The sequence below is a fragment of the Vanessa cardui genome, chromosome 23 (genome assembly GCF_905220365.1).
Source record: "Vanessa cardui chromosome 23, ilVanCard2.1, whole genome shotgun sequence".
Classification (NCBI taxonomy): Eukaryota; Metazoa; Arthropoda; class Insecta; order Lepidoptera; family Nymphalidae; genus Vanessa; species Vanessa cardui.
In genome coordinates this window covers 4793684-4820024 of record NC_061145.1, presented here as the reverse complement: position 1 = coordinate 4820024, position 26341 = coordinate 4793684, and the positions used below count along the sequence as shown (strand labels likewise).

The window sequence follows — 26341 nt, the reverse complement described above, 5'->3', positions numbered from 1 at the left end:
ACGGGATCTCGTCATATAATGCGTCGGGATTGATCCCGAAAAATTACACGAGATCTCGCGAGATCGGGATCCCGCGGGATCGGGATTGTATTCCCTAATTGGTACCATCGTAGTAGTAGATATGTGGCGAATTGTTCATATGAGAAAGGTATAATATTTCGTACAGTACCAATGTTTATGAGCATAATGAAAGGAATCAAGTCGCCTACTTGTATGACATTGGAAAAATTGAGTATTTGTGTCATTGATCTTTTTTAGGGATGCATTTTTTATATGACCTTGCTCGCAATGACGCAAATTAGATGCATCACGCATTATCGTCTCTACCATAAAGACCTACAGAACAAGCGACCAAGGCCTCCACTGACAGGGGGCATTGAAAGAAACAGGGCTCTATATGCATGGACCATGGAATGTGTTAAGAATGCCCTAACGTAAATATAAAATAAAATACCATTTAAAAAACTGCTATATCGATTTAAATAAAAATTTGATCAGATGTTCGTTCCACTCTTTAGCATCGGGTTATTATGTATGTTGCAATTGTTTAAGGTTGTATGAATCGCTTTGAAACGATAAGGTCATTGTAGCGTAAGTAATAATAACGATAAAAACATCTATGTTTGTTCAGCACATTAAAGTTCAATTTTTAATAACAACTGTATTTTGACATAATGTTTGTTTACGTTGATATATTATCTCGGCATCATATCCACTGTTAAATACTATAATTAATAAATTAGTTTTGGTTGATCATCTTTACTGAGATTGATCATTATCATAGACAACTCTACCAATTGTTGGGAGACCACAGAAAGATGGCTACTATGAGGTTGGATCATCTTTATATAATACATTATAGATTTTGTGTCTGTGCGTTGTTTTGCTGTTGGCCTTTTGACCTTTACAGTCAGCGGGCCTTGAAGTTTTATGAGATCACATCTCGGCTCAGAACGTAATCGGTGGAGTGGGGAATCTTAAGTTCGTAGCACTGGTTTAATGACGCCACTAGTCTTGGACTTCGTTTTCACCAGCGGAAACGCTTTTTTGTGTGTAGTGTGTAGTGTTTTTATATATGCAATAACGAAAATCTAGACATCGCGATTCAGGAAAGTGACAGTTTCGATCAGCGCCATCTATTGTTATTGTGTTGTAACATACGCATTATACATTATAGAATATGAAAAAGATATATCTATTTATAGCCTATTTCAATCGAAGAACAACTAAATTACTGTTATCATTCATAAAATTTTGTAGATTCCTAATATCAATCACAATCTTAATAAGGATAAAAACATCAGAATTTTAATATAAACTTGTGACTTTAAATTCGGTTAAGCACTGATATTTCATGTGTTCATTTTGTTTTTTATAATTCATCCCATGTTGCTGGCTGTTAAGATGAGGGAAAACGTCAACGACCTTTGTATAATTATCTCCAACGTGTATTATGTATCGTATATCCACAAATTTTATTTGGGCATTACATAACAACATTACAGGATGTTAATTTTTTCCAACTTAAATTTCAAATCAGTGCAAAGACGGGCCGAATAATAAGTTCAGAAATGTAATGTAATTGTATTTGTTATAATTCACACTGTGTACTCATAATTAATTAATTATTATTATAATTATTTAAACAAGTCACCTCTTGTGTCATGACAGTTGATTATTAATCAAGTGAATATTAATGTTATGTTAAATAAATTAAAGATTTGCTGAAGCCGCTACTTTGCCCGCGTGGAATTTTATGCTCAAAATCCTTGCTCAATATTCAATCGTTTCATGCAAGCCCATCTGGGTAGGCACCACCCACTCATCATATATTCCAAAGCAACAACAACAACAGCCTGTTAATTCCCACTGCTGGGCTAACGGCCTCCTCTCCCTTTTTGAGGAGAAGGTTTGGAACATATTCCACCAAGCTTTTCCAATGCGGGTTGGTGGAATACACATGTGACAGAATTTCCATGAAATTTGTCACACGCAGATTTCCTCACGATGTTTTCCTTCACCGCTGAGCACGAGATGAATTATAAAGACAAATTAAGCACATGAATCAGCGGTTGCTTGCCTGGGTTTGAACCTGCAATCGTCGGTTAAGATGCACGCGTTCTAACCACTGGGCCATCTGTACTCCAATACTTAGTAATTAGCAACAATACTTAGTAGTAACTAAGGAACAATACATATCATCTTAGTTACCAAAGTCGATGAGGCATTGACGATGTAGAGAATCATTAATTTCTTCATAGAGCCAGTAGTATTGCCATCGTAACACCAAGGCCTATTTAAAGGCCCACTTGCTTATACCACAAAAATGACTTCAAAAGCCAAGATTGATATCTATGGCTGTACACACATCTGCCCTTTAAAAGTTCTTTCTTCGCTAAAGCAACGACCGAGCACGATGTTAAAAATGTAATGTCACTCGTGTTTATCATTGTACTGCCTTGTTCATTTTCAAAGTGAAATTGAAAAAAACACGACAATACAATAAATTACTGTTGCACGGTAGAATTTGTTATCACAAGCCTACCTAGATAGGTTTGTGCAAACTTTCATCCCCTATTTATACTTGGAGGAGTTATTAAAAAATGGCGAAGTCCTTTCTAAATATAACAGTAGTAGTAGTATAACTATATCAAAACAGGTTCAGTGATTTAACCGTAAAAGCGTAACAGACAGAAATAGTTATTTTCGGATATATAATATTAATAAAATTGGAGGGGATTTTTTTATTCAATTATTTTATTTTACGAATACACTTTATGTATATGTTATTTAAATATTTCGAAAAAAATTTATTGATTTTATTCTAAACATTTTTTTTATTTACATATAAGGTGTTTTAGGTATTGAGGCACTAAGGGACATCTTTAAGGGACATTTTAATTTATCTATAATATGTTACTTGATTTTAGGGTTTTATGCGAGGCCCTTTTAAATACGCCAAATAGCAATATTCAGTTTGTTCTGATTTAAAGGGCGACAGTTTTAATAAAGGGTAAGTGAGCCAATATAACCACAGTTTCACGGGACACTAATTTCGCCAAGTCGGTGGCATTTTGGCGATGTAGGAATTGCTTAAAGATTCAGCTGGAATTTCAAAGAGCTGGAATGTCTAACGGGAAGTGGTGATCGGGAAAAAATGCGCACTAAACAGGACGAAACAAAATAATTTTCTTAGTCGTAATCTACACTTAGCCAAATCAGTCAGTTCTGTCCTCAAATCAGCTTAATTTCAAACTCGCCTCTTATTTCCCCTTCCACGAATACACAACTGGTATATTTTCCTAAATATACATTTTCGTTTTCAACGTCCCTGTGAGATTAGCCTTTACTTGTATCCGACAGTCTGCGGTGTGGTGCGCGTACCTAAAAACAAATCACATTAAGCATACTTTAATATGATTTTATTTTATTTAATTACGCTGATAGTTTTTTTAATTTCTTATAATATATATCGATTTTACAAAAAACTTATCAGAAGTTCGAAAGTGCCGACTATAAACGACGGATTTTTTTTATTCCAAAATCAAATTTATCGGATTAATTTAACAGGTGAGTGTTTTATTTATTTTTTATTACTAATTCTAGTAAGTAAGAGCTTATAGTAATCCCACGGTTGGGCATAGGCTTCCTTTTATTTTAAAGAGGTGTCGGAGTTTACTCCACTTCGCGCCTCGAAAATTCATTACACAATATTATTTAATTAATTCTTAAGTGGTTACTGTAAAGTTTTAATAACTTCGTGTATTGTGAACGCATTGAAAATTTAAATAGTTTTGCCGAAATCAATTACGCCTAAACTATAATGTTACACCTAAACTGTTCCTCCATAGGGGTATGAAGTATTTTCATCACCTGTTGTAACTCATTTACATTACTGATCTGATCTAGTAATGGTCTATAAATCAATTAAGGACTTAATGTTAGTAATACTTATGTAAAACAAATTAATATTGCACAACTAGTTTTAAATATTAAAAAATAATATATATAAAGGTAATAATTAACATCTGCCTAAAATAAAATGGGTATATTAGAGTTTCAGTTCAGTGACTCAATCGCTCGCCGCTGAGAAGCGGTAACGCTATTGAAGTTTGTAGGAAAAAACGATTACACTCTGTAGAAAAAGTACATTTATAAGGCATGGATACTATATTATACTTTTCATACCATCTCCATCCAACTTGAATTTAATATTATATGCTGTTGTAGCTTTTATTCTTTTAGTTGGTTCAAGAACAAACTCTAACTTTTGTATGTGTCTCCATACCAAATGTCATTTATCTAATAATTTCCAAACCATTTAAAACGAGAAGGCCCACACCCGAAAGTGGGATATTTACTTTCCTATTATACTTTAACCATATTACTTGGTAACTTTAGAGCCTCGTGCAAGCTCGTCTGGATTCTCATATTCTACCGCCAAATAGTAGTACAGTATTTTTGTATTCCGGTTTGAAGGGTGACTAAGCCAGTTTAATTACAGCTGTAAGGGATATAACATCTTAGTTCCCAAGGTTAACGCATTGGTGATGTGGATGTGTGTGAATGAATGGTTAATATTTCTTATAGCGCCATTATCTATTGGTGCTACCATTAGTTAGCCCATTTTCCATTGGCCAAATTCTGAATGACAAATATAAACGTTTTTAAGTTAAAGAATGCAGTCTCAACAACAACAACGTTTTGTGCGATCCAATTTCGTTGTGCAATAGACTAAAAATAAAAAAAACACCTTACGAATATGTTTTGAAATTCAAATAACAATCAGAGCATGAGATTATGTTTTTACTCTATATGTTATTCATATCGTAATTAAAAATCGATGCTATGAGCCGTGGAATTCGATGTTCTTATTTGTGATAATGTACTTCACATATAGCATACATAAATAACCATACCAGTAAGAAGTTGAATGAATATAAGAATTATTAACGTTAAGGCCTTAACTATATACAAATAAAAATCAAAATTATTTACTGTAATAATTATGACCGCGTGGAATTGTGTCAATAATGCTAACTAACAGCGTTCGCCCATTGAATCGCATTTCGAAGATACTTGTAAGAAGTAATATAATATATATAAATAATATGCTTGTAATGTTTTAGTCTATGTCTACTTAACCTATCAGATTATTATTTGTTAAACGCTTTTTTCAATTTACAATCGTGCGAAAGTGCGGGTCGCTAGTACGTAATAAGAAAAACCTTTTAAAAATACGTGTGCGTCTCGGGACGCCCAACAGACGTGATAACTTAAACTGACTGAAATACAGCTAGCACTGTGAGTAAGAGTGAGAGGGAAAGAGTATGCCTACTTCTGCCATATGCGTAAGAGAGAGGGAAGCCAGACTGATTGACGCCGTAACGCGTTACGTAATGAAGCGGTTTACCCTCCCATAAGAGGTTATCACTAAAAAAATCTAGCTTATATCCATATTTAAAAATTCTATTATTAACGCTTGAGAAATTAACTTATACAGTAAATATTACTTATTGTATGTTAATTTATACTTCTATGAAAATGACGTAGATAGATATGATAATTAATGTAGAAGAATTGCAGTAGTTTTTTCAAGTTATATTCAAATGAGTTTTTTCAGCGTACGAACCAAACTAATATACATTTGCCTAGTAATAATAGCTTAAATTTTCTATTGGAGAAATAACATATTTTTCTATATATAATGTACTAAGTTTTTTGTTACTTTGTCAGAAATTCTCAATAGCAAAATTATTTTAACTTATCTGCTTAAGTTTATTCTGATCTTAGTATAGCATGTACAATACGCAAAAGCAATATTTTGAAGTTATACAAAACTTGGCAGTCACGATTATAAGTAAATGTGAAAAAGCAAAAGCAAACACCGAAATTTATGGTTATTGAATTAACTTATTATAAAATGAAACCTATGAATTGTTTTTTTTTTTTATTTTGATGCGTATAAAATTCGTGACTAAAGTTTGTTGTCGGTATGATTTTGTAGTTAGCAACACTGTTCCAAAATTAGCGGAAAAAATGGTCTGACGCCTTAATAATGACTAGCAACCCGGCCCGGCTTCGCACGGTGGCAATGCTGATACTAAATATACTGCAGAGTGTCTGACAATGTTCACAGTTTTTCAGTCATTCTCTACTTTAGTGTTCATACATATAAACCTTCTTCTTGAATCACTTTATCTATTTAAAACCGCATCGAAATTCGTTGCGTAGTTTTAAAGATTTAAACATACAAAGAAACAGAGAAAGCGACTTCATTTTATACTTGGTAAAGATTTGCGAGGACTTTTCTTGATAAGCCCGAATATGCCACGATTATTGCGTTTACTTATTATAAAATTATACTCTTATTACTTATTAATATAATGAGATCTCTGATAAAGGATGATGATGCCTTATAAGTCGCTCCAATAGCTGTTTTACATAAAACATAATATAAAGCCTTAATTATGACCGTGAGATCCCGGTGTAGTTATTGTAATAAATAACGTTTTAATTTCAATAAAAAATCTTTTGTTTTGTTCAAATGATTTTTTATCTCTCGCTCCGATCGAGATTAAATCTTTTGAATTATTAAGACTTGTAAACAAATTCTAAAAATAAAAGCTAATTTTATTTCTCATGTTTTATAATTGAAATAAAAAATACGCCATTTAGTTACATTAATGTAGGTAATATATGGTATGCGCCGAGATGGCTCAGTTAGAACACTTGCATTTTAAACAATGATTGCGGGTTCAAACCCAGATAAGCATCACTGAATTTTTATGCTTAATTTGTGCTTATCGTGAGGAAACCTGCCTGTGTCTAATTTAAACGAAATTCTGCCATATATGTATCCACCAACCCGAATTGGAGCATTGTACCTATTGGAAAATGCTCCAAACTTCTCCTCAAAGGGAGAGGAGACTAGGGAATAACGCAATAGTGGGAAATTTAAGGGAGTTGATGTTGTAAAATATCATACATCATGTTAATAGCTAAAATAATTTTAATACAGTTCGTCTAGGTAGGTAGTGTAAACGTAATTTTAAATCTCTCTTTCAAAGATAGCCATATTCGCTTACTAACAGGCTATAGTAACATAGTGTACAGTAATATACACAGCCATACACGCACACACACAAAAAACCCATTCTGACACTAATGTCGTCCGTGGGGACCAATCTTAAGATAAATCAGCCAAAGACGCGAGACATATATTAGTATGCAAACGTGTGGGTACAGGTGTACACTGTAATTCTTCAATCTCATAACTCCGATATGACTGGAAACAAGGGCGAAGGATCAACCGTTTTACATGTTTTCTGAGGCACTGGAATTTATACACTCCCAACTTATAGAACTTCTTCATTGAAAGACCCAATGACTTTTTATCGGCTCGACTTGGGTTGTAAATCCAGGACCTTAGGATCATCGGCTTTATATCTGACAGATGATCACTACATATTATAAAACAAAGTCTATCGGCCGTTTTGTCTGTGTGTTCGCGATACAAAACTACTGAACGGATTTTCATGCGAATTTCACTTATAAACAAAAGAATTAATAAGGAAGGTTTAGGTACATCATTTGTTCGAAACGAAAATTGTTAAATATGTCTAAAAAAAAGCAAACAAAAAAAATGTCCATCCGTGCTAAGCCAAGCTAAGCTAAGCGTGAGACGGGCGCTAGTAAATGATAAGATGGTTAGTTTAGTTAGTAAGAACCCGGAGTCTGTTAGAAGTGTCTGCATAATATGAACATACGCAATATTGGTCCGATGCAAAGACTCTTACTAGTCTTATCGTATGTTCCGTCCTATCTGATTATGAGCGAGAGAGAATAGATAATGTACTAGTGCTTGCAAAGATACTCTGTGTACTTTTTGACTTTGAGATTACCCGCTGTAATCGAAATCGGCCAGGACGTCATAATCCTGAAATTAGTTTGGTAATTATTATAAAGTTTAGCTGTTAGTTTAATCGTCACCCTCGATGATCGAACACCCTTAAGAAATTCGGAAAAAGTCTGAATAAAAATCAAAGGCTCATCAAAAATCTTAGTTTTTTTAAATTTTCATGGAAGGCTCACGTTTGTTTTTTGAGAGTTTCATTTAAATGGTTATAAAGCAGATAATATTTTAAATTCAATGATACTTAAATATAATCTTCATTTTAATAAATTTTAATATTTTTAATTTTATGTTTATCTCTTAAAGTTGCCAAAACCAGCTTTTTCTCCAAAGTAGTATTTTTATTTTGTTCAAGATTTATTCAAACAAGTCCAGATTATTGGAGAGCGCACAAATGAAGTCGGAGGACTCGCTAAGTTCTTCGTTGGCCCCCTATTGGTACACGGTAATTATGAAACAGACTTTTAAATCTTCTATCTTCTAAATTTAAAATTGTTGAGTTCTGGTTTGAAGGTAAGTTAACTCGGGTAACTACAGGCACAAGTAATGTAACATCTGATATTCCAAGATTATCTGGGCATACTAGTGCAACGATGTCTATAGGCAAAAACACTTACCATTAGTTGGCTAATGCGCATTAGTATTTTTATAAACTCATTTAACCTATTATGTTAGGTAAATAATATCTAAAAAAGAGGTACTTAATGAGTGTTACCAAATCTGTGGTAAGTTTTGTTATCTCTTTCATCTCAGGTAATATATCATGCAAAAGTTTTTATAAAAGGTACATATTCCAATTTACAACATACATTATCATAACCGTTAGCAGTAGGAAAAATACTCAATAACCTGGAAACCGATATAAACGATTTGTTAGCCAATATAATTCCCTTATTTCTTATTATACAAATTATTATTAAAGTGAATTTCATTCTATATTACAGTTGTTACTACACCAGATGACGCGTCAACTGTTTTATCTAGTTGCATGGAGAAAATGTTTGTGTATTCTATGGTTGAGCCTTATTTTGGCTGCGAGCTGATAGGTGCACCTTGTAAGTAAATCTTAAATTATTTAATAAGTTAGTTGTCTCCCGCTACCCTAGATTTAAGGTTTTGACGTCAGGTGGGCTTAAATATTGGGGTACAGCCATGCTTTATACCAAATTTAATCTCATCCAGTTCAGACTTGGCGATGAAAAAGTAACAGTTAGATAGACATACAAAGATACTTTCGCACTTATAATCTATATTAATATTATAAATATGAAGTAGTAACTCTGTCTGTCGTTCTATCTGTCTGTCTGACGCTCTTTCACGACCAAACCTCTTAACTTAATTTGATGGAATTTGGTATGAAGCAAACTTGAACTTCAAGAAAAAAAATATGCTACTTTTTTGCCTAACACATGACAAAAGCCGCGGGCGACTACTAGTATCAGTATAATTTGATAATTATCAAAAAACAAAAAAAAAACAACCTTTATATCTTTAAAGTTTGCTTCGTATTTCGCTTTCAGCTAATACAAAAAGATATTATTAGTATGTTATGAATTTCGATGAAAATCGTACAACAATATATTTTTAACTACCTAACAGTTTTAACAACTTACGTTGTCTGAGCACGCATTGTTTGTTTTTATAGTCGAGTATTATGTTTGTATAATAATTTATTGCTGCCAGTAATCAATTATGAGTTTCTGCCGAATAAAAAATACAAGGAATGTATATATCTATGTATATTTATATAAGCCATATATGCCTTAACAGCAATTATATTTTGTTAGGGTAAAGATGATGATTGCAGGTTTATTTTGACAGATTCAATTTGGAAGACAAACCGACGTCTCATCAACCATGCTTTCAAACAGAACATATTGGATGGATACTACGATTTTTTCAACAAGCAAGCAAAACGCTTGTCAGATGCAATGTCTACGGAAATTAACAAGGAAAGCGATTTCAGAAATATAATATCGAGAATTTTATTGGAGATTTCTTGTCGTAAGTAAAACAAGATATGTGATTTTTACGGTGGACATTTTTGGTGGACAATTTAAACTTACCGAGTATCCCAAAAAGTTTTCATATACTGAATTGGTGAGCATTTTTCACCTCGAGTTTAGCCGTCTAGACAAACACTGCATATTTCCCATGACAGAAGCCAAGATCGCCGCTGCGTAGTCACGGACATTCGTAAATAACGAACATAAATATATCAAGGTGTATTAATTTACAGAAACAATGATGGGAATTGATGTTAATAATAAAGACGCAATCACTGACAATTACGTAAAGGCTCTCAACAGAGTGATAGAAATTTTAGTCGTAAGATTCATGCGTCCTTGGCTAATGATTGATTCCATTTTCTATTGGACTTCTTTAAAGAAGGAGCAGGACCAGTGTCTGAAACAAATGTGGAATTTATCAGATCAGGTACGTGAACTATTCATTTACTTAAATTAAGTTTGTCATAAATTAACATATACTAACATAATAAATTAACTTAATTACCTTACTTCAGCTAAATTGGAGCATGTTTGGTGATTTTCACAGTTGCATTACAAAAATGCAAATGTGAATTAGTAATAACACGTACATAATGAACCTTTATATTTATATCAAGTGCTGAAATTTAATTAAAAAAGCATTCATTGTGCAAAATTATTTGGTGGGTTTGATAAAATAAATACTAATATCCTCGCACTTGGTAAAGCCCAAAATTCTATTCAACCTTCAAAGCTTTTCATAGACATATGCAATTACTTCAGATCCGTAGAGGTAGATGAATCTTACCCTTCTTCAGGTAACTCACAAATATGTGTCCAAAAATATTTACCTTTTACAGCTTGTTAAATTGCGGAAAGCAGAGCATATTAAGAGACTTAAGAATAAAGAAACAGACTATGCAGAAGGTAATATTTTTTTTATTATTAATGAATAAAACACTACGAATGAAAAGTAACCTATTTTGTCACATAAATGTTGAAGGTTTCTATTTTTTATTTTACAATTCAATATTAATATATAAATATGTGTACAATTTCTTACCTTACCATTTTTCTTCACAATTTAGTATACAGACGAATTCAATTACCATAAATATACTCTTAAAATCATTACAATATTGAAATGTGAATCGTATATAAAGATTTGAAAAATGTCGACCTTGCAATCAATATGTATATAAATGCATACAGTGTTTACATTACAGAAAACAGAATAAAAAACAGTCTGGATATTTTAATCGAGCATACCGTGACTGAGGAAAACCAAATACTGTCGGATCTTCAAATAAGACAAATTATTGATAACATCCTCACAGCTGGTTTTGACACTATGTCATCACAGGTATTAATTATTCTCATCAATATAGGAAGCCATCCTGATGTCCAAAAGAAAATATATGAAGAGTGAGTATAAATTCAAAATATTTGATATTGATCAGTAAATCAATACAGTAAGTAAATACGGTCAATTTAAGTGCATCAATTTTATTTTTAGTTAAAAGAACTAAATATTCGTGTAGTATATCAAATTTCTTTTTTGTTCCATTCGCTGTCGAAACGCTCGGCCCTTGGAGTAGTGGGTCAAAAAGCTTCATCAAAAGTATAACACCTCGCGTCATTGCCTCCACTGGTGACAGGAGGGCTGGTTCGTTTGCCCAGAGGATCGGAATTGCGATTCAACGGGGAAATGCTGCTAGCATTCTTGCCACCATTCCACGAGGTCAAGATTTATATAGCAACTAGTTTTAGTTCATATTTGTATATGTTTAAGCATTTAATGTTATTAATTTTTAAAATCTTGTGTTTTTCATTAAAACAACAATAACTTCGGAATATGAATTCTGGTAAGATGAAATTGTAATAAGTGGTAATGCAGCCAATTTATTGTTAGTTCAAGGATACGCGACGCAAAGTCGCCTACAGTAGCTAATTAAATAGATACGATGATAGTAGTACTTAATCATTATGCTTATTGAAGTTTGTAATCAAATTTAATTGACATAAGAACTGTAACCATTAAGGTCTTGACTATGAGGAATGGTGGCAAGAACACTAGCAGCATTTCTCTGCTGAATCGCAATTCCGTTCTTCTGGGCAAAAAATTAACTAGCACTCTTATCACCAAAGGAGGATATAATCCGCACTGTTATGCTTTTAATGAGGGTGCATTTCTATTTCAAGGATTATTCAAAAACATTGGGCTAAAACGTAATCCTTAAATACACCCAATCAATCAAGTAATTTGTTATGCGATTGCTTGGGTATACTTTTTATATAAATAAATGTTGCAGCATTTTTACTTTATTGGACATATTTACTTATCGTAAATTATCAGCCCTGTATTTATGACAACGAGCTAACAAGCAATTTTCTGGCGATCTTACCTCCTCCTAAAAGGATTTATAACAGGCCTTCTGGACCTTTGTAGAGTGTCAGACTTTACCATTATATGTGAAACGCTTACCTAACGCGTAGTATCTTGGTTTTGGAAACCCTGGGTTAGACGGGCCTCCTAATTTTTTAACAATTTACAGAATAATCGGTGTAATGGGTGACGAAGACAGGCCTATATCCAAGACAGATTTAGGTAAATTTACCTATTTGGATGCAGTTTTAAAAGAGTCAATTCGTTTGTATCCTGTCGGACCTCTGGTAGCTAGGACATCTACCACCGATGTACAACTGAGTAAGTATTTTTGAAGCAGGAATCAGATGCTCGAAAATTTGTAGGTGAACAGTGATTTGGTATAGAATATTGATGGATTCTGATGAAACACATATTGTTATCAGCAGCAGATTAACCCCTTGAAACACCTCATAAAGTAATTTGTAGGATCATTATATTATGATCTTCATAGAAAAATGGTAATATTTGATAGATTTTATCATAAGGAACTCCTACGGGAGTATATCAAAAATAAGAGTTCAGTGAACAGTACTACCGGATGACCGGGGAACATAAAATGCATCGGAATATTTCGATTATGTGTCATTAACATTATTTAACTATTATCAAAAAATAAAAATAATAACATTGAGGATAACGATGAGTTGGATTTTAATGGTTTACGATGATTCGTAATAATTATTAAGAAATTGTTTTTTTTAATGTTATGCGAAACAATGGACAATTGTAAAGGTGGAAAAGGATCTATGATTGATATGATATTATTTTACTTGGTGGTAGGGCTTTGTGCAAGCCCGCCTGGGTGTGTAAAACCAACTCATCAGTTATTTTACTGCCAAATAACAGTACCCAGTATTGTTGTGTTCCGGTTCGAAGGGTGAGTGAGCCAGTGTAACTACAGGCACAAGAGACAACACATCTTAGTTCCCAAGGTTGGTGGTACATTGACGATGTAAGGAATAGTTAATATTTCTAACAGCGTCATTGTCTATGGGTGATGGGGACCACTTACCATCAGGTGGCCTATATGCTCGTCCGCCAACCTATACCATAAATATATATATATATATATATATATATATATATGTATTTTACAATTGATATGTTTAAAAGTAATTTCTAAAAAAATGAGTATCAAAAAATATTTTGAAATCCATATTAAAAAAAATTGGGATAATGTCAAAAATTTTCAGCTAATTTCGTATTGCCCGCCAATAGTCATATAGTCGTTCATCTTTGGGGCCTGAACAGAAACAAAAACTACTGGGGATCTGATGCTGACGACTTCCGACCCGAACGTTGGTTTGATGACTCTTCTCCATCTCAGCCAATGACCCATGCTAGTTTTTCACTTGGACGAAGGAATTGTATTGGTAAGAGAAGCTATTGTTTTTCACGCAAAAATTACTAACAAGAGATTAACCAATTAAGTACTAGATATCACACTGAGTTGACATATTAAGATTTTGACCTAACAAATATAACAAATGTACTATCCTGTCCACAAATACAAGAGTACTCAACTGTGAAGAGACAGGTCCACACGATGCTTCTAAGACTCTTTTTTTTTAATCTTTATTTATAAGAGGGTTTTGTCAATAATGACCATGTCACCCTCATCGTTCCAAACTACATCAACCTCTTCTGTCTAAATAAATCTTAACTAATTTATATAAATGCCTAGTCTCTCTGGAGGTAGGTGTAGTCAGGATACTTTTAAATATCCCCACATTATTTACATTGTAGTGTGGATAAAGCAAAAAAAATTTTTTTTACGTTCAGCTTCGATACGCACATACTCCACTAACATATGGTACACGTCTTATAAGCAGTTGCATACTGAGCACAATGGACCAGATCGGAGTCTATGGGTTATGATAATATTCCTAAGACTCATGATTGATTACACATTCTCTTTCAACAGGTAAATCATATGGGATGACGTTTATGAAGATAGTTGTGGCTCACATCGTCAAAAAGTTTACGATCACCGCTGATGAAAAAAAACTTGAATTCGAGTATGCTTTATTAACAAAACCATCTCGTGGGCATTTGATAAAAATTGAGCCAAGATAAAAAAAAAGACGAATGAACCTCTGAAGCAGGAGACTATCATATTTCTGAATAGTATAATGAATGAACATATAAAGTTGTAAGCTAGTTGCACCTACTCAGACCAAGATGTAAATTATAGAATCGAACAGAATTATGGATCAGAATAAACTTATTTTCTTCCAAACGACCTACAGATTAAAGACATGATATTAATAAACTAAAGGTACAGAAATTATAGTCAATCTTTTAATACCCATCTTTTTACTTGGAATGCTTTTATCCACTGTGCACATGAGAAAATATACTTCATTTGTATTGGTTTTTCCATGATGTATTACATCTTGTGATAATTGTGATGTCAATACTAGAACCCGCTACGACGTCAGCTAACGTCGGAGCGGGTTCTAGTATTGAATTTAGAGAGAGTAATGTGACTTTTGGTTTGTGTGCAACTTGCTATAACTTGGTGGATCTTTATTTGGTAAAGAAGAGTATATGTCCAGTCCTTATAACTTACGATTTTAAGGGCGTATACAAAACAATTTAATATATAATAATAATTTCTATATTTAACAGTATTTAAGTAACAGATATTTAATTATATAACAATAATATTTTCCTAACACCACCATGTTCTCATTTGTTCCTTCTTTCAATTGTAATATGATATCCCGACACAGGTTTCAGCATGACGTCTATTTTCACTTCTAATTTCGTGTGATCGCCTTTGAGTCTGTAGTGTCGGAATAAATGCGCCAGCGACGTCTTCATTGACATAAAAGCGTATGATTTTCCTGGAAAAAATATTGCTTTAATACAAGATTAGACTTTCGCAATACTGGTGACTTCAAAATAAATAATAAAAACAAGACGTATATGACCATACATATAACAGTCCCCTTTAAATGTTCGTCATATAGCATCGACTACATGATCTTGCTACTGACTACGGACTTGTTTAGAATGCCGCAAATCCTTTGGATTTAAGACCCAAAAGTTTTACTGGTCATTTTTGGTAAAGAAACCTTAATAATGACCAAGAATATAAATTGGCTTTGCTTACATTCTTGCAGCTGTTTGCTATTACGTATTAAAAACAGGTAAAGCCCTGGTCCATTTAATTGATGTTGAAATTACGATACTATTGGATTAAGCCAATGAGAGAATATGAAGTTGCCATAACTTTGCATGGTTACTTGCGCAACGTAATATATCCTGTGCCTTTAGCAAATTTCGCTTAAACAACATGACTGAAATCGATCAGGAAAACATCATCGTACTCAATTAGACAGCCAAAGCTGTAGCGTAAATATTGAACACCTATATATTTTATATTAATCAAATGATATTTGTAGTGATGATGGATGAAGGGAGGATGAGTCGAGATGGCCCAGTGCTTAGAACGCGTGCATCTTAACTGATGATTGCGGGTTCAAACCCAGGCAAGCACCGCTGATTCATGTGCTTAATTTGTCTTTATAATTCATCACGTGCTCAGCGGTGAAGGAAAACATCGTGAGGAAATCTGCATGTGACAACTTTCATAGAAATTCTGCCACGTGTGTATTCCACTAAACCACATTTGGAACAGCGTGGTGGAATATGTTCCAAACCTTCTCCTCAAAGGGAGAGGAGGCCTTTAGCCCAGCAGTGGGAATTTACAGACTGTTGTTGTTGTTGATATTTGTAGTAAACTACCTATACAGATTCTTCTTCCCATTCCAAAACCAGCAAACGCAGTTGGACATTCCGGCAACGTAGCAGGGTCTAGCCATCTCTCAGGCTTGAATTCTTCCGCATCTGGCCCCCACATGGCGTGCCTGTGTACTCCATAGACAAACATGAAGCAGGTACGACCTCCAGTCAAAGTGCAATTACCTGTTACATAAAATATTCTTTATTAAAATCAATGTATATTTGAATTAATTATATAACTAGGATTAATATAAAATAGCTTATACATTGTAACCCTGTTATTTTGTATACTGTTATATGATGAGACACAATATGTTTATGGTACCTTATTAAAAATGAACATTCCATAAAGTAGGTAGAATTTTTACTTATTTTTTTTACATGCAAATATGAGTAAATCACATTATATTATATTGTTTGGTACGGGACGTACATTATGGTAATAATCATACTTACGTAGTTTAACATCTCTGTCCAGACGTCTGGCTGTTACAGGGACTATAGGGTAAATGCGCATCGTTTCCTTCAGTACAGCCTCCAAATAACACAACTGCGAGAGATCGTGCTTTGTTACATCCCTATCATCGTCCCCAAAAACAACGTGTAATCTGAAGCAACGCGAATCATTGTAATATAAAAGAATGGGTATATGAATTATTTTTGATTTTATACAGGTTATTATTAAAGATGTATTTGTAAATAACTTATATATCATTATTTATCTATATATATAATTATTTTTTTTTTGTATTTACTGAGTCTCCATTAGTAATATATAAACTATGCATTCGTACTAAGTATGTTAAATTAATTTTGTGGAGTCTCTAAATCTATTCACTGGGTATCACGAGTCAATTTTGATGATAAATCATTTATTTAATTTTCATAAAAGTTATTATAAAAGATAAATTGTAAATAACTTTTATATGAGAGTATTTACTGGGCCTCTATTAGTAATATCTAATATACACATTCGTAAATAGGTATCTTGAATTAATCTTGTACTTAAGATTAAAAACCAAAATTGTTGAGGAATAATTGAGGAAATAATGTACGTACTCTTCAAAGATTCTTTCTTGGACCTTAGGATAGGAGCCGACCAGTAGCATACTGTACATGAGGACACTAGCAGAGGTATCATGGCCACCGACTATCATAGTGTCCACGTGCTCTCTTATTTCGCGGTCGTTGAAGGCTCCCTTCTCTATCGATAGTTCCAGGAGGAGATCCATGAAAGGCTTGAATTTGGGACCTGGAATGTGTTAATAGAAATCATAAAACAACTTATCATTATTTATTTTTATATAAACTTTATGTATAATCTCGACACGAGTCGAGATGGCCCAGTAGTAAGAACGTGTGCATCTTAACCGATGATTGCGGGTTCAAACCCACGCAAGCACCGCTGATTCATGTGCTTAATTTGCCTTTATAATTCATCTCGTGCTCAGCGGTGAAGGAAAACATCGTGAGGAAACCTGCATGTGACAAATTTGATAGAAATTCTGCCACATTTGTATTCCACCAATCCGCATTGGAACAGCGCGGTGGAATATGTTACAAACCTTCTCCTCAAAGGGAAAGGAGGGCTTTAGCCCAGCAGTGTTAATTTACAGGCTGTTGTTGTTTTTGTTGTTTATGTATAATAGTCTGACAAAACGCCTAATGCCTTTTGTTGGTATGAGAATAGAAATATCATTTAGATTATCGAATTATTTTATGATGAATTACTAATTAATAAATATATGCAAATATCCTCGTTCAAAATGATTTAAGTGAAAGTTAAAATGTTTTATTATATATTTACGCTAATTAACGTATTAGTATGTCTCACTTAATTAATTTTCTCGATTGTAGTACTTTGTAGAAGCCCTTCTAGGTGGGTACCACACACTCATTAGATATTCTACCGCAATCAGCAAATCTTCGTATTTTTTTATCCAGTGGATTAGTGTAACGTAGGCACAAGGGACATAACATCTTAGCTCGCAATATAGGTGGTGGATTGCGTTGGTTTATATTATAACCACTTTATTGTAACCACTTACCATCAAGTGGTCTTTTTATCAAAATCTAAATTAAAATAAACTTTATTCAAGTGGGCTTTTACAAGCACTTTTGAATCGTCAATTAACAATTAAGTGAAGCTACCATCGATCGATAGATCCATGCTATCGACCTACCTATATAAAAAACCTACACAGCAGAAATTAGACTTATTTTCATAGCTGAACAGGCAAGAAACCCCTGTTTTTAATATGAGACTAACCTTGTGTTGGCGTCGTTTCCTCATTATTATTTCTATTTTTCAAATAATCAGCCTTTCGTTTTTGCAGGACCTGTTGAAATATTCACTTTACAATCCTATTCTTATTTACATATATTAGAGTCGATATTTTTGAGATATAACTTCAAATTAGACCTATTGACACACGCGCAAAAAACTTTTTTTTTAAATAATATGCATAAGAAGTCTATATTACATCAAAGTAATTCTTTTACACACACTATCATACCTTTGAAATACACACACATACACAATAAATACGTTTTTAATATGATTTGTGAGTATATAGTTTACGTCTAAGATAAAAATCATTGAAGTTTTTTGACAGCTTTCGTCATTAATCAAATCTTTCGAATCAATACATCTTATATAATTTGTTGTTAGCAATGAATGACAGTCGAATTAAGAAGATAACAAAGATATGAAAGTTTAAAAATCAGATAGGTATATATAAGGTTACTAACTTGATACGACATGTTGTGTAAGATTTTCAAGTATTCGTCTTGTTTCTTCTTCAAAGACGACCAACTGTATATGAAATGGCTGTGTAGCCAGAACTTCTGGAATCTGTCCACGAGGAGATTGAACATCTGTTCTGCGGCCGTCACGTATTTGCTGTTCAGCACGTTTTTATCAGTGAAATCAACTCCTAAAGCGGTCACTGAAAATGAAAACAATCTTCGCGTGAAAATTCTCCATTCACCAAAATAAGTCCTTGCTGTAAGCTCCACGACTTTTATTATCTTAATATATTGTATTTAGGAAAAGAAATAGATCATATTGAGTTGCTACTTCGCTCGAACTGATAGCATTCACCACTTACCAATTGAATGCAGTGTGAAAAAAAAGGTTTTATATGTATGAGTCACTCAATGAGTGTGGTTTTGGAATGGTGTTGAAATATCTGATGATTTCAAACTACCAAATAAGCTACCTTTTTACAAATATCATCCAAACTCTTCTAGCCATTTTTTATTTTGTAGAATATTTTTAAAACTAGTAATTAAAATTAAAAGTTCGTAATGAAATAACTTACGGCATATGGTTTCCAGAGCGTTGTGTCTCGTGTAGACCCAATGGTCAAAATACCCATTTCCAACTTCGACTTCTAAATCTTTGACGAGTCGACGAGATTGTTTGTTGAATACACCCAGAAAACTATCAAGAACGACCTGACTGAATGCAGGGTTTAGTAATCTGCGATGGACTTTCCATATTGATACTGGAATATGATAAAACATATATGTACCAATCATACATTTTTTTACATGTAGACAAACGAGCAAACGCCAGTGGTCACCAACACCCATACATAATGGTGCTGTAAAAATATTAATCATTCCTTACCAACCACCAACCTTGGGAACTAAGATATCCCTTGTGCCTTAGTTCAGGATACCCTAATATCGGCATGCATTAGTGAGTGATGCTTGTTACATACTTAGTTAGGCGATTAAGAGTAAGGACAGCAAAAAAGCCATTCTAATATAAATAAAAATATTTTAATGTTTTTGTTAAGTTAATTTTTTTAAATAAATGGAAGGTGCTCCACCTTCAATAGGTAGTTTAAGCCAAAAATTAAGCCAGAGAATTTAGAAAACTCACCAGTTCCAGTAACCAAGCCCTCTCCGAGCCAAGGTTTTGCAAAGTCGTAGAAACCATCCTTTTGTAAACATGTATTGGCTACAGTTAGAAAATCGTCAGGGTCTGTTATTACTGAAATTTAAAAAGCGTATTTTTAACGGTCAATCTTGAAAGTTAATAGCAATCTATATGAACATGTTCTACTGCTTCATTAAACCATTCTCTTTAGAAGAACAGTTTTGGAGCTTATTTCCAATAGCGACTAGCAGTTGAAATACCAGATTGTTTGGAAATATTTAGAATGAATGCAAAATGAAATATCATAATTAAATACTTTTTTTAGTATTCAGAGGCGTTCCATAAGTTGCACGCAAATGCTATCAAATATAAATATTAGATTTTATGAGTGCCTTCGAATTATTAATAGCAAACACGCGTCACCAAGAAATTTACTACAAAAACATCACTGATCTGGCATACGGATTCTACATCAGTGTACATAATAGAAACTCTACTTGTGAAATATATAGCTATTAGGAATATACATATACTAAATGTATATGGTATTATCTTGATAATTGTAACTTCTATAAATATGAATGTACAGAGTATTAACACAAATAAATCTAGTGCCTATGTTTGATTATAATATTTTCCTTACGTTAATAATCTTACCTTATTCAGAACGGGTTAATATTATTTATTTATTTTTAAAAAATTCACAGCTTATCGAGAATGTTTCAAACGACCAGTTTTTATTTATTTGTTCTTTCATTTTGCGACGATTTAAATATCACTTACCGTATATTGTCCTTGGTCCAATATAAGCAGAAATGACTCCACCAACATCTAGGCTTTTGTAAGATAAATCTTTTACGATCGCCCACAATTCTGAAAGTGTGATTGTTTATAAATATCACGGGATAATTTTTTGTATATTATTTATACAAAAAAATATATTTTGGAAGCAATTATTGACTTTGGTTTTTTTTAAATTATAAGTTGGCAGACTAGCATATGGGCCACCTAATGGTAAGTGGTCACCATCACCCATAGACAATGGCGCTGTAAGAAATAATATTACCCATCCTTAAATCGCCAATGCCAACCAAAGGTTGGTGGCCAACCTTGGGAACTAAAATGATATCCCTAGCTATCATACGTACGTATTGTTGTTTTACTAGTTTAAGTAAAGCAAGACTAAATAAAAATATGGTGAAAATAACATTTACAAATTAAGTAGAAGTACTATCTATACTGAAAAATTGTGAAAAGGATAATTTTATTGCTACGCAAACTGAAAACCTGCAAATATATAAAATTAGAAGATGTAATGCGTTACAAATTTGTCAATATTAATTGCATGTTTAAATATGACTCATCTCCCGGTCTAATAGTTTCATTTTATAATAGATCATGTAAATATAAATCATTATTCGCATTTATATGAATTTTGATTATGACTTCCGCAGAATAATTAATGAACTTCTGGCATTAAAACATATTCACATCTTATATTATAAAACAAAGTCGCTTACCGCTGTCAGTCGCTACATGCTTTGATCTTTAAAATACGCAACGGATCTTTATGCGGTTTTTTAATAGATAGAGTGATTCGAGAGGAATGTTTTTTAAGAATAATAAATAAACAGTGATGTAAAGTATCACTGATAATTTTAGAATTTTCTAATGTGATGTCCTAAATAAACAAATTCTGCAGTATCAGCTACACCTGCGTGAAGCAGTGGCAGGTCGCTAGTTTTCCATGAACGAATAAGGTTCTAAATAAATATAGATAATTGATACTCACTAGTACTGTCTCCGGTCAACAAGTGCGCGTGACCAATCACTGGCAGAGCTCCAGGTATGGCTGGTGGTTCGTTTTTATTATTATTCCGTAAGTACCACGCCCACAGACCGAAGACCACGCAAATCAAAATCACCATCAACATAATTCAGCTTAAAATGTTAAAAATATTAGCCATTTATTCTTATAATTACAATGATTAGAGAATTTTTATGGTAATTTTTAAATTTTTGCCTCCTTTCACATATTTCCCTAAGAGGATAATAATCTGTCAAATATCTTTATGTTAAATTTATATATAAGTAAATAAATATAATGTGTTATTATTGAACTTAGGTATATCAGTATAATACGCAAAAATGTTAACTTATTATTAATTTTATGTTTCACTTTTTTATGTTCATTATTTTTTTGCTTAATAGTGCGTGATGTGGCCTTCTATAGTTGAAGGAGCACAAATTGTAACCCTTATTTGTTTAATTTTAAGAATATGTATGTATTGTATATCTTTTACTGAAGACTCATAAATATTTTTTTTATTCTTTACATGATATGATAGAAACGATTACAAGTACGTTCCGTGCAAATTTCATCAAAATCGATTCAGTGGTTTGGTCGTGAAAGCGTGAAAGTGTAAATAGATAAATAGCGCTTGATTTGATATAAATAATCACATAAAATAGAATTTATTTTGTATTATTTACATGTGAAACATAATATTATGTCGAAATATTCGAAATTCGATTTTCATTTTGCACAAAAATAGATTTTTAGATTAAAAATCGAAAATAAAATATTACAATATAAAAATCAAACCAAAAAAATACACAAAATAATCGCACTGTCTAAAAATCACCTTTTTAGATAATTTTCATTTGAAAAATATTCACTTGAACTATTTCCAGCGACGTTTTCACTTTCACTTATAAATCGAGCGCAGTTCGCGTAATGAAATAACACAGGATCCGAGCCTATTCGGGCGTAGCTCTTTATACTAGGGTTTTGCGATGTGCAACAGGTCGTATTCACACTGACTGTTTGAAAACATTGTCAACCTATATTAAGTTTCAGATCACTGATGGTAGTGAGCCAGTGTACACAATACACAAGCACATAGGTTACAACATCTTTGACGACCTCCGTGGTCGAATAGTGTAGACATCAGATTTAATGGCTACTCCACTCCGAGTCCCGGGTTCGATTCCCGGCCGAGTCGATGTAGAAAGAAGTTAATTAATTTTCTATGTTGTCTCGGGTCTGGGAGTGTGTGGTACCATCGTTACTTCTGATTTTCCATATCACAAGTGCTTTAGCTACTTACTTTACACATGGATCAGAGTAATGTATGTGATGTTTTGCAATATATATCTTGCCAAAGTTGGTTGTGCATCGGCTATGCATTGAATAGTTCATACATCTTACAGCCCCAAATACCTATTTATTTACGAATCTGAGATGGCCCAGTGGTAATAACGCGAGCATCTTAAATGATGATTGCAGGTTCAAACCCAGGCAAGCACCACTATATATATATATATAACCTGCATGTGTCTAATTTCATCGAAGTTCTGCCACATGTGCATTCCACCAACCCGCATTGGAACAGCGTGGTGGAATATGTTCCAAACCCTCTCCTTAATGGAAGAGGAGGCCTTATCTCAGCAGTGAGAAATTTACAGGCTGTTACTTTACTGAACTTTACGAAGCATTACACTAACTGGATGAATAACAATAATAAACACAAAAAATATATAACTATTTTCAATTAAAATATAATAGCCGATTTACTGGCGGTCAGTGTGAGTCGTCCCCAAGCCCTTTACAACACATATCGCCTGTAGTTCTCACTGAAGCAGTTCAAATCAATATTTCTATATGTGTGTTGTCATTTCCGTTTATTGACTTACTCGAAGTGGCCCGATTCTGTTCATTAGCCTCTGTGAAGATATTTTCACACACGGTAACTTATTTATTTTTATTTATGTATAAATTTTAACATTAAATTTTTTCGTACTTGTAAATGTGTGCAAAAATATAGTAAAAATTTTAATGTAATGTGTAAATTCCGAGTCGAGATGGCCCAGTGGTTAGAACGCGTGCATCTTAACCGATGATTGCGGGTTCAAACCCAGGCAAGCACCACTGATCCATGTGCTTAATTTGTCTTTATAATTCATCTCGTGTTCAGCGGTGAAGGAAAACATCGTGAGGAAACCTGCATGTGTCAAATTTCATAGAAATTCTGACACATGTGTATTCCACCAACCCGCATTGGAACAGCGTGGAGGAATATGTTCCAAAACCTTTTCCTCAAAAGGAGGAGGCCTTTAGGCCAGCAGTGGGAATTTACAGGCTGTTGTTGTTGTTATTAAGAAAAACCATCGTAGTAATTATTGGATTTATTCTCGAATCAATTTCCAATATAATTTATATACTACTAGATATAAAGATTTAAAGATTACGAAGACCAACAATAATATTCTTTACAACGACCTATGGCCAAAGAATTCAATGTAAATAAATTACTTCAACAAACTATAACTACTTTGTATTTAAGGTTATCGATGTCAGTACATAAAAAAATTTATGTACTGACATTTATAACCTTAAATACGTATAAGAACAAATATAGTAGCACTACATAGTATACAACAAAGTCACTTTCTCTGTCCCTATATCCCTTTGTATGCTTAAATCTTTAAAACTACGCAACGGATTTTGATGCGGCTTTTTTTAATAGATAGAGTGATTTGAGAGAAAGATTTTTGTATATGATACATGGACAATGTCGTAAAGTAACACTGATAATTTTACAAGTTTCTAACGTGATGTCGTAAATAAACAAAATCTGTAGTATATTTAGTATCAGTATTGCGAAGTCGGGGCGGGTCGCTAGTAATATATGTATTTCATATGTTTTTCAGTTTATTTCTAAAAAGTATGTTTTTCATAGCAATCCGTATAACATTATTATGAGAATTACAAGATGTATGACATTATGGGTATGAGAAGAATTCATTAATATTGGTATATAAGTCTATGACTGTAGTTTCTAATGAGATTCTATGTTGATATCTCTTAAGAGACTCAAGAGCCGATTTGGCTTAGATTTAGTGGTTAGAACACGTACGTCATAACCGATGATAACGGTTTCAAGCCCAGACAACGCCCAATGAATTTACATGTGCTTAATTTGTGTTTATAATTTATCTCGTACTCAGTGTACTCGCATACTGTATCTCGCGTAAGCTGGTATTACAAGGCCTCTATCCTGGATTTCATGTAATAGGTTGGGGAAAAAGTTTCTTCGTATTTTATATGAAAATTCAAAAACTTTTTTTATAGTTTATTTACATTTGACTAAAGTATGTAGGTGCCATTTTGTTCCATAACTTTTTGCCATCTTGTTGGTAGTGACATGATCCCATTGCTGTAAAAATTTTGGTGCTTCTGATCGAAAAACTGCGACAAGTGGTTTTGGCAGTCCTCTCGTGATGTTAACCTGACACTGCCTAAGGAATTCTGCAGAGACCGAAACAGATGAAAATCTGAAGGTGCAAGGTCAGGACTATACGGCGGATGCATTAATACCTCCTAGCCAAACTCTCGTAATTTTTGTTGAGTGGCTAAAGATGTGTTAGGTCTAGCGTTGTCATGGTGAAAAACCACACCCCTTCTGTTGATCAATTCTGGCCGCTTTCTCTCAATTTCTTGCTTCAATCTCAACAATTGTTCGCAATACAGTTCTGAATCGATGGTCCTGCCGGGCGGTAACAGCTCATAATGAATGATGCCCTTCCAATTCCACCATACACACAACATTACCTTGTTGCGAGTTAATCCGGGTTTTGCTACAGTCTGTGAAGCTTGACCGGCCTTTGACCACGATCTTTTTCGCACGTTCTTGTCATATGTGATCCACTTTTCATCACTAGTTATCAGCTTCTTCAAAAATGGTTCGGTTTCATTACGTCGTAATAAAGAATCACAAATGAGTACACGGTTCCTTAGGTTTCTTTCAGTGAGTTCATGAGGCACCCATATATCGAGCTTTTTTGTGTACCCAGCTTTATTCAAATGAGTCAAAACCGTTTTGTGGTCAATTGCCAGTTCTTCAGCTACATCGTAACTACTAATATGCCGATCTTGCTCCACTTTTTCAAAAATGGCATCAATTTTGTCCGTAACAGGGCGACCAGAGCGAGATGCATCTTTGATATCAAAATTTCCGGCTTGAAAACGCTTAAACCAAACTTGCGCTACTCTCACAGATACTGCATTAGGTCCATAAACATCACAATTTTTTTTCGCGGCTTGAGTTGCATTTTTACCTTTTTTATAGTAAAATTTTAAAATGTATCGAATTTCTTCTTTAGATTCACTCATTTTAACAACAACAAAAACAAATGAAAATCACACAAATTCTTAATTTGAATTTGGAAGTGCCTGCTTTAAAATTAAAACTTTTTAATGATACCAAAACCAGCCAGATACAAATGGTATAGCCAAAGAGATTTTATTACAAGTTCATACATACTATATGCGAAAAGACTTTTTCCCCAACCTAATATAAATCTATTTC

At 33.4% G+C, this 26341-nt stretch overlaps 2 protein-coding genes across 2 annotated transcripts; one reads left to right on the top strand and one right to left on the bottom strand.

Moving 5' to 3' along the window:
* The first annotated feature begins 2988 nt into the window (after positions 1-2988).
* LOC124539623 (cytochrome P450 4C1-like) lies at positions 2989-14480 on the top strand. Its single transcript, XM_047116920.1, has 11 exons — positions 2989-3013; positions 3364-3570; positions 8271-8360; positions 8860-8970; positions 9737-9919; positions 10155-10351; positions 10764-10830; positions 11058-11328; positions 12459-12610; positions 13525-13704; positions 14256-14480. The coding sequence occupies exons 2-11, from the start codon at positions 3417-3419 to the stop codon at positions 14405-14407; spliced, it is 1557 nt and encodes a 518-aa protein (XP_046972876.1). The 5' UTR covers positions 2989-3013; positions 3364-3416; the 3' UTR covers positions 14408-14480.
* A 465-nt stretch (positions 14481-14945) lies between these two features.
* On the bottom strand, positions 14946-22708 carry LOC124539855 (cytochrome P450 4C1-like). Its single transcript, XM_047117213.1, has 11 exons — positions 22616-22708; positions 21763-21911; positions 20754-20843; positions 19974-20084; positions 19405-19590; positions 18833-19029; positions 18351-18420; positions 17141-17333; positions 16538-16689; positions 16085-16264; positions 14946-15180 (listed from the first exon to the last, which is right to left on the bottom strand). The coding sequence occupies exons 2-11, from the start codon at positions 21902-21904 to the stop codon at positions 15023-15025; spliced, it is 1479 nt and encodes a 492-aa protein (XP_046973169.1). The 5' UTR covers positions 21905-21911; positions 22616-22708; the 3' UTR covers positions 14946-15022.
* Between the last annotated feature and the right edge of the window lie 3633 nt (positions 22709-26341).

What these genes read in the sequence shown, in the direction of transcription:
- LOC124539623 (XM_047116920.1), top strand. Translation starts at nt 3,417, where the DNA reads ATGATTTTATTTTATTTAATTACGCTGATAGTTTTTTTAATTTCTTAT. An exon ending in TTTATTGGAGATTTCTTGTC is followed by an intron (nt 9,920 to 10,154) that starts GTAAGTAAAACA and finishes ATTAATTTACAG; the next exon opens with AAACAATGATGGGAATTGAT. An exon ending in TACCACCGATGTACAACTGA is followed by an intron (nt 12,611 to 13,524) that starts GTAAGTATTTTT and finishes AAAAATTTTCAG; the next exon opens with CTAATTTCGTATTGCCCGCC.
- LOC124539855 (XM_047117213.1), bottom strand. Translation starts at nt 21,904, where the DNA reads ATGTTGATGGTGATTTTGATTTGCGTGGTCTTCGGTCTGTGGGCGTGG. An exon ending in GGAAACGACGCCAACACAAG is followed by an intron (nt 17,334 to 18,350) that starts GTTAGTCTCATA and finishes AACACATTCCAG; the next exon opens with GTCCCAAATTCAAGCCTTTC. An exon ending in GGGAAGAAGAATCTGTATAG is followed by an intron (nt 15,181 to 16,084) that starts GTAGTTTACTAC and finishes TATTTTTTCCAG; the next exon opens with GAAAATCATACGCTTTTATG.